The sequence below is a fragment of the Elephantulus edwardii genome, unplaced genomic scaffold, assembly GCF_000299155.1.
Source record: "Elephantulus edwardii isolate Elephantulus edwardi_28Jun2011 unplaced genomic scaffold, EleEdw1.0 scaffold00083, whole genome shotgun sequence".
Taxonomy (NCBI): Eukaryota; Metazoa; Chordata; class Mammalia; order Macroscelidea; family Macroscelididae; genus Elephantulus; species Elephantulus edwardii.
Window position 1 is genome coordinate 14,488,284 of NW_006399833.1, and position 9,203 is coordinate 14,497,486.

General features: G+C 40.9%; 1 protein-coding gene and 2 pseudogenes across 1 annotated transcript in view; 2 read left to right on the forward strand and 1 right to left on the reverse strand.

Annotated features, from left to right (window-relative positions):
* The window catches only part of LOC102870152 (transcription elongation factor B polypeptide 2-like), a 3,537-nt gene extending 392 nt beyond the window's left edge, over positions 1-3,145 (forward strand). The window contains exon 2 of the mRNA XM_006889960.1: positions 3,034-3,145. Coding sequence (XP_006890022.1) covers positions 3,034-3,145 — 112 coding nt within the window. The remainder of the gene's footprint in view (positions 1-3,033) is intronic.
* Positions 3,146-3,159: 14 nt separating this feature from the next.
* On the forward strand, positions 3,160-3,501 carry LOC102870559 (annotated as a pseudogene).
* A 1,519-nt stretch (positions 3,502-5,020) lies between these two features.
* LOC102870967 lies at positions 5,021-7,783 on the reverse strand (annotated as a pseudogene).
* Positions 7,784-9,203: the final 1,420 nt, after the last annotated feature.

Genomic DNA, 9,203 nt, shown 5'->3' on the forward strand with positions numbered 1-9,203 from the left:
TGGGTGTAAAAAAAAAACCCCAACGTTAATAAAATCCCCATGCATATGAAGAACTAGAAGTCAGTGTGTTTCTGTGGGGGGAGGTGGGAATTCCTGGCTACAGCTTTTATAGAAATAGGAAGATCTTTTAGAGGGTTTGACTGCATGGGGAACCAGAGCTTGGAAGGTAAAAGACAAATCCTGATAAAATTGTTTAGCATGGGAATTTGACATTTCAAATCTTAGAATATTAACTAGACTAAAAAATATTTTTAAAAATAATGATTTGGTTTTTTTGTTTGTTTGTTTGTTTATGTACATGATTTTGAGTATTTAGGTTGCGGGAAGGAAATTCATATTTGCTCCATTAATTCATGTTTTGAAAATGTTCAAATATCTGAATAGGTGAATAAAGGATTATGTTGTTGTTAGGTGCCGTCAGTTTAGTATGACTCAGCGAGCCTGTGACCAATAGATCTGAACCCTGTTCTATTCTGTGCCATCCTCATACTACCTGACACACAGGAGCCTATTGTGGCAGTCACCGTGTCTGTCCACCAGGTTGAGGGTCCTCCCCTACCTCGCCATCCCTCCCCTCTAGAAACATGCCCAAAATGTGTGGGGCCAAGCCTCATCATTATTGCCTCCAAAGAACACTCCAACTGCATCTTCTCCAAGACATATCTACTCATTTTCTTGGCTGTCCATGGGATGTTCCGTACTCTTCTCCGACTCCACAGCTCAAAGGCATCCGTTCTTTTCTGTTATCCTTTTTCATTGTCCAGCTCACAGATGGATAGAAAGTGATTGGAAAGAGTATGGTCTGTATTAGACACACCTTAGTCCTCAAGTTGACATCATTACTCCTAAATGAATTGGAGAGGTCCCTAACTGCCGATTTTCCCAGCATCTCCTTATTTCCTGACTGCTGATATCAAGGGTGGATCCAATTGTGGATCCAAGCAAGATGAAGCCATATGACGGTGTAAATCTCTCCATCCAGTATGATATTACCTGCCAGTCCAGTGCTTTTCTTGACATAGATGCAATTTCATACCGAAGGCTGCATCCCTTGATCTGCAACAAGTACTCTATGTCTTGTTCATTTTCAGCAAGCAACATAGTGGCATCAGCATAACGCAGGTTGTTGATGAGTCTTCTTCCAATCCTGATGTCACATTCCTCTTCATAGAGTCCAACTTCTTGAAGAATTTGCTCACCATACAGATTGAATAGGTATGGAGAGTTCATACAACACTGACACACTCCTTTCTCAGCTTTAAACCATTAATTGTTCCCCTACTCTGCACAACATTCTCCTGGTCCAGGTATAGCTTTTTTCATGAGCACAATTTAAGTCCAGCCTCCCGAATAATCTCTTCCACATACCTTAGTTAATTTTAAAAATAATTTGGTGATTTGCAATAAAAGTGATAAAAATATAATCAAGCATTTCTCTAGCAGATAAAGAACCAATTAATGAATGTAATTGGGTTCCCTCCATCCTCAAATACATCAAGTGAAAGAGTGCATGGTGAATATGAAAAGGCAACGTGAATTTTTTTTTCTACTTGGGCCAGTTACCTGGTATTCCAGGCACAAAATTTCTTGTTCTGTAGGTAAGGAACCATTTAAAATTTAATGATTAAACAGGATACTAATATTGTGTGAATCTAATTAAACAGCTATGAACCTACCAGAATCTTCCAGGTCAGATCTTCCCTGACTTTAGTATACATACAAAATATCATAGATTAAAACTTTGTGGAGGGCTCTTAAGATTCTATGTTATCCAGCAAGAGAAGGGGGGGAAAGTGCGTTGCTTCTGATCCATTAACTACATTGAAGCAGCAAACCTTTTTTCTCAGCCTCGGCTAAAATCATGGATGGTTTTTATGAATAAGATTTTTTTTTTCAGGAATAAGACATGTCTTAAAATATAAATTATGCAACGTCACAACATTCATTTTTCTCATAGTATGTGATAGCCTCGGGACTGTTCCTTAGTACAGATAATCAAGGCTCAAGAGAATTCCTCTTCCCTTTTTACCATATTATGGTAGATAATGTTTTTCAAAAAAACCTAATAACTTCCAAGAAGTCACAAAATGAAGACCATTGTATAACTTTAGAGAAAAGTTAGTTTATACAAAATAAAGGATAACCCAAATATTAAATTCACTACTCTTGAATCAATTCTGACTCATGACACGATCGTGTAGGACAGTTTAGAACAGCCAGTAGTACGCTTTCCAAAGTTGTCAGTCTCTACACAAGTGGACTACTAGGTCTATGTCGCATTGAGCAGCTAGTGGATTTGAATCATTATTCTTTGGATTAGCAGCTGGATGCTTTTACTTCTGTGCCACCCAGAGGCAGGCCGAATTGTGATTATTGTAGGTTTTCTTTTAGTGCTCGTTACAGGATTCATTTGACCTTGAACCATTTGATAGATTTTGCTAAAGATTCACTTTAAAGGACTTTGTTTAAAATGTATATACTTTATAGAAAAATCATACATGCGATACATACTAAAAGTAAATCCAGTTAAGTCAACATTAGTAAGCTTGCATAGTTCCCTGTGTTTCAGTTAATCACCTGAGGTATGAGGCTTAAAAGGTAAGGAAAGTATTGGGCATATGGTGTTTGACGATAATTCTTATTCACCATACTTTTCTATTGTCCAAAATGTTTGTATTGTTGACATGGTCAAGATCTATCCCAGAATCCTGAGCACTCCTAGGTGACCTGGGTTCAGTTTGATTGATTAATGTGCGTTAGAATAAATTGGAAATGATGGGGAGCTCAGGTGGCCTAGTGGCAAGAGGCTGCAACTACAGTCCCAGAGGTGCACGGTTCGAATCCACCAGATGCTCTGCCGGGGAAGGAGGGGCAATCTCCTCCTGTACCAGTCAGATCTGATTTGACGGTACACGCACACAAAAATAAATTTAAAAAAAGAAAAGAATAAATTGGAAATGTTTCATTATCTTCTGGATCTGGTCAATTATAAACTTATTAGTGTCAAAACGTTGTACTTCCTGTACTTTAAAGCATTCACGTAGTCGTGGGAGGGTGTCGGGCAGGTGCGGGCCCAGGGCATGCTGGGATAGGCATGCAGGATGCCGGGAACAATGGTCACGCATGTGCGTCATTGGCACGCTAGAGGCAGGCGCCATCATGGACGTGTTTCTACTGATTCGGACCCAGCAGCTCACGATCTTTACCAACGCCAAGGAGTCGAGCACCATCCTGGAGCTGAAGCGCACCATCGAGGGCATCCTTCAGCGTCCGCCTGAGGAGCAGCGCCTCTACAAGGACGGCCAGCTCCTGGACGACGACAACATGACGCTCCTCGAGTGCGGCTTCACCAGAAAGACGGCGAGGATGCAGGCCCCGGGCAAGGTGGAGCTGGCCTTGTGGGATGACGACCTCCTCATGGAACCCTTCGCCCAGGAGCCGAAGGACGCCGTGGAGCCCGACGATTCGGGAAGCAGTGAGGACGAGCAGGCTGGGCCCTGAGGGGGGTGCCCCCCACCCCATCCCTCCCAGTAAAGAGAGTTGGGTGTAAAACACGCCACGTTAATAAAATCCAGATGTTCACAAACAACTAGACGTCGGTGTGTGTGTGTGTGTGTGTGTGTGTGTGTGTGTGTGTGTGAAATTGAGGCTACAGCAATACGAAGACGTTTTAGAGGGTTTTGTTACGTGAGAGCTTGGAAGTTAAGAGAAACCCTGACAAAATTGTCTAACATGGAAATTCGACATTTAAAATCTTAGAATATTACGTAGCCTATAAGGAGAAATTTTAAAAGAAATATTTTGTACTATAGTCTTGGTTTCTTCAAAATCTACATAACTTTGATTATTTAGGTTGAGGGAGAAGATGTGTGTTTGCTCAGTTCACTCCTGTTTTGAAAATGTTCAGATATCTACATAAAGAGAGGACTGAAGTGTTATATATGTTGTTGTTAGGCGCCATCAAGTCCAGTACGACTCATAGCGACCCTATGAACCCCAGATCTGAACGCAGTCCTGTCCTGCGCCATCCTCACCCTTGTGGCACACAGGAGCCCAGTGCGCCAGTTACCTTGTCAGGTGCAGGGTCTTCCTCGCCAACGCTGACTCTCCTCCACCTTCCACAGCATGTCCCAAGTGTGTGAGACGAATCCTCATCCTTCCTGCCTCCCAAGACTGCTCCAGCCACACCCTCTTCGAAACTTTGTTCCTCTGCCTGTCCACGGGATGTTCCCTGCTCTTCTCTGACACCACAGCTCAAACAGTTTCTCTTCCATCCTGATGACACTCCTCTTTGTACAGGACAGCTTCTCACATATTTTGCCCAGCATACATACTGATTATGGACAGAGAAGACAACCCTTACACACTACCCTCTCAATTTTAAACCATGCAGTGTTCCCCTGCTCTGTTTGCCCAACATTCTCCTAGCCCAGGTACAGGTTTTGCATGAGCACTATTAAGCCCATCCTCCCGAATAATCTGTTCCTCAGAACCTTGGTTAATGTTAACAAGAATTTTGTGATTTACAAGAAAAATAATAAAAATTTAATAAACCATTCTTCTAGCCGATAAAGAATGAGAATCAATGTTATTGCGGAATAATTCAGCAGAAATGCCAGATTAAATAACTGCATTGTGGGCCTCCCCCACCCTCAAATACATAAACTGAAATAGTGCAGGGTGAATTTGAAAAGGCAATATGAATTATTTGTGATTGGCACACTTATTGGTATTTCTGCCACAAAATTTCTTGTTCTGTCGGTAAGGAACCATTTAAAAGTTATGCCATGATTAAAGAGGATATTAATATTCTGTGAATCTGGTTCAATAGCTACGGACCTACCCAAATCTTCCAGGTCAGTTCTCTAACTTTAGTGAGCATATAAAATATATTACTGAGTGATTCAGTAAAACTTTGTGGAGGACTCTAAGATTTTATGTTAACCGACAAGATCTAAAGTCAGGTTGTTATTTCTGATCCATCCACTACATGGAAGGAGCAAAATCTTGAGCATGATTCTCATTCTCGGCTAAAATCATCGGAGGTTTTTATGAATAACTGTTTAAGGAATGAGACACTTTATGTGTTTTTTGCATTCTGTTAAGACACAGGATGGTTTTCATCTTACTTACCTAATTTGTTTCTCTATTAACTTCCACAACAAGCTGTTCTATGTACTTTTAAAGTTTTAAAAATATTTTACAGTAATGGAAACAACTTTTATTACATGGCTATTTCACAAAAGGAATTCCTTGGGAATGTCTGTAAACAAGTTCCTGTAGCACTGATGGTGTTTTATAGTGCACATTAACACTTGATAGGACAGCTTGAGTTCTTGAATAGTCTGTTGAATGCTTACCTTCAATAAAGCAAAAACTGGTTGCAAGACTTTAAAACCTGCATCCCAACAAGTCTTGGCTAGAACTTCTTTTTCTTCATAATCTCATCTCTCACTTTGATTTCTGTTTTCTTCATCCAAACTCAGGCCACAGTCCATTCCAGTTTTGATGCCTGAAACATCATCTTTATGGTGTTCCAGTGAGATAAATGAACCCTTCCAAATTTCATGGCCATTGCGGATTAGTTTACATTTCTTTCTTTGTTCTAACTCTCCCTTTTGGACGCTGCAGCCAGCCACAGGAACTTTCTTCTTGCCTTCTGTCATAGGAAAGGTGACTAATATCAAAGCTGCTCCTACTTACTGGCTGTTTTTCTATGCTGCAGGCAGCCTGCTGCTCAGTTCGGATCTTCAACAAGACAATGATTTTGTGAAGCTTAATCTTGATTTGTGTATTTTTTTTCTGAATTTAAGAGACTAGTGCTTATATTCACATTGAAGCCATATACAAGGCCACCAAACATTTCAGCAAGGTTAACATCATTTTCACTAACCTCACCTACTCCAAAATGTACTAATACTAGTTTACACTCATGTGAAGCAACATAGGTCCAAAATGGCTCCGAAGGAACCGGAAACCATCAACGTCACCTTTCATAATTATGTGCATTTAGGTCTCTTTCTGCTCGTTCTTTGGGCTTTACGGAGGTTTGTTCCTTTCTTGGTATTTTAAAAATGACCTTTCCTCACAGTGCAAACTGCTGCACTTCTGCGCTTTGTGATGTGCTTCTTGGTGTTCTTTTCGCTTTGTTTCTGCTAGTTTAAGATTGTCTTTATTTCTTTTCTGTCCCTTCTCATACTTCCTCCAGTCAACGCTTTCTTGTGCCCTTGCCTCAGATTCCACTTCAGGAATCTCATCTCCTGCTGAGGGGAGGTCCCTCCAGCTGACTGTCCCCAGTGGTGTGCTGGGACAGTGCTCCTGCATGGTCCTGCCTTTCTCATCAAATATTGTGTGGACTTTTGTCCAACACTTTCCCGCAACCAGAATCGAGCCTTTCCTCAAGGTTTCTCCTTGGATTATTGCAGTAGTAACTGGACCTCTTCCTTTGTCTGTGAAAGACTCTATGACAGTGCCTTCCACAGGACCAGTGAGATCCCCATTCAGTTCTAACATTTCTGCAAGAGCAACTGTTGCTTCTGCCAAAGCCTTCAGGTTATTGCTCATAAGCGAAGGGATGGGCACTGCTTAGATGTCGCCCCCATAGTCTTCACACACCACATCAGAAACCAGCAGTTCTTCCTTCACCTTTTCAGGCTAAGCATCGGCTTTGTCTGTTGGCCAGGACCATAGGAATGTGAGCATCTCTGGCACGCTGAAGAGATTCTGGGGTTTGTTTAATTGTACCATGATCTGCTGCTACAACAAGTATGACAATGTCAGTGACCAGGGAGCTCGGGTCCTCGTCGCTGAAAAGGCAGAGTATCATGGGCTATCAGGAAGGTGATCTTCTCATAACAATAATACCCAATCATCTATCCCTTTTAAACAGTTCTCCCCCTCATCTATTTCAATGCAGTATACATTATTTATCCCATATGAGAAGGTTGTATAGTGGAGTGGACTTGGGGGGGAGGGATTGAATAACAATGAAAGATTTTTCTTTTACTTTTCAAAAAGAAAATCTAATTGGGAGGAGGGCCAGGCAGGGAGAAAAGTGCAACAATGAATGAATGGAAATCCAAAGTCTCTGTAAGCTTTCATCAAAATCAATTGAAAATAAAATAAAAAAAGAAAGAAAAGTGAACTTCTCCCTGGAAGGCAGAGAGACAATAAATGCGCCAATGTGTTGAGTGATGCCTCCAGCTTCCATTGCAGCCACTTAAGTTTTTAAAAGTTGGTCAAGTAACATTGTTTTCCCATGATGAGCATGGCCCATTAGAGTAACAACTGGGGACCTTGAGATTAACAAAGCCAGATCTGTCCAGGGGCTTCCTACGGCATCTTCATTTTTTCTGACTTTGTCTTGTTTAACTTGCTCCATTTAAATTTGACCCTTGCTTTCTTTATTATGTCTTTGATTCAGATATCATTTAAAGGTGAGTTTGCTTCTAGAAAATCCATATCAATAGTAGAATCCATGTCTGTGTACATTGCTTGGGCCAGCTCTTTAAGAGTCATCCCCAGCCACATCTCCACCTCCTTTTAGACTTTGTCAAAGATAACAGAAATATTTCCTTGGATATTCTTCCTCCTTTGACACCAGAAACCTATGCTGATATAGTGCAGCCCCAGTAAGTGTGTCTGCCTACCAGGGCCGAGCAGACAGTGGAGCCGTCCACACTGGGTGGCCAGGTCTCCAATGCACTAACATTCTCCTTTGATGCAGGCTGTTCAGCTGCCTACAAAAATCATGAAATTGCAGAAGACTCTCCGACTTCATCATCTTGGGCGCATTATTTGAAAAATATAAGTTTGGTCCATCTGATCCAGTGTTAAAGGGTAGGAAAAATGAAAACCCTATTTTTATTTTCTTCATTGAGCAAGTCACTGGTTTCCTATTAACCTTTTTTTTCTTTTTTCTTTCATGCCCACACTCCCTGGGGCGTCTCAATTCTGAGGCTGAGATCCCCTTCCGGACCAAGTTTATGTACATTTTTTAACATCCTAGAAACACTGCATTGAAGTTGCAATCTTCGTTAACAATGAATTGGACCATCTGGTTTTCTTCCAGGCCTTTAAAGCACTAACACCCTAAAATACACTGAAATTTTCCTGTCTTTCCATCTATTTACTGATTTCCCCCCACCACCCCCCACCCCAGACTCCTAATGATGGTCAAAATGTGGAACAATGATTTGGTATACATATACCAGAGGAATGTCTATCTGTGCTCATTATCTATGAAAAGACATTTGACAACAGAGCAAGGAAACACTGCATGGTTCAAAATTAGATGTCATGCTTAGAAGGGTGGAGGGACAGAGCAGGAGATGAAGACCCTGGATGAGATGGATTGGCACAATAACTGAGGTAATGATGGTAGGTGTGTCAGAGACAGTGAGATTGGCTCAGGATAAAGCAGGGTTTAGGGTTATTATGCTTAGGAACTCTATGACTTGTAGTCAACACATAACAACAACAACAATAAATTAATCAGATGAAAGCAAAAGGGTTGATGGTTTTGGTGTAGGGGATGGCTTAGTAGGTTTTTACTACTAATACTTTTTTGAATTTATGGTATCTCCACATTCCAGCTAGTTTTGGATAATCTTCTGTAAGATTTTACTTACATTTGGTATTGTTTGACAATTTCTACATTCTGTTGGATAACCTTTTTTGGGAAATGGGGGTAATAATTATGGATGCCTTCCTATCAGTTGGCCAAGTAATTATCTTCCAATTTTCTTGGCATAAGTTGGAGAGCACGTCGAAGGCTGCATCTCTTTGTTTAAATACATCAATTCTTGAGGCCTTATTTTTGCTATGTGAACTTATTTTAGTTATAATTTTAATGAAGTTTACAGAAAAGTTAGATTTTGATTCCTTTATTGTTGCATTTTTACCACCTCTTCCTTCCATCCACCTCTCCCAGTTCAAATTTTTGTTTTTTTAAAAAATATTCATTTACTGTTGCACAATGGTCTATGACTCGACAGCACTTAACAACAACAACAACAACAAGATACAGGGAGCTCAGTTGGCCTAGTGGACAGAAAGTGATGCTGTCAAGTCAAAGGTGGGTGATTTTAATCTGCGGCCCTCAGGCCTGGTTTTTATTGTTTTGGGTCAAACATTCTTCTAAGTAATATAGCACTGGTCTGTCCATTTGCTGTACAGACCTAACTCGTGGTTGCTGTGATGCT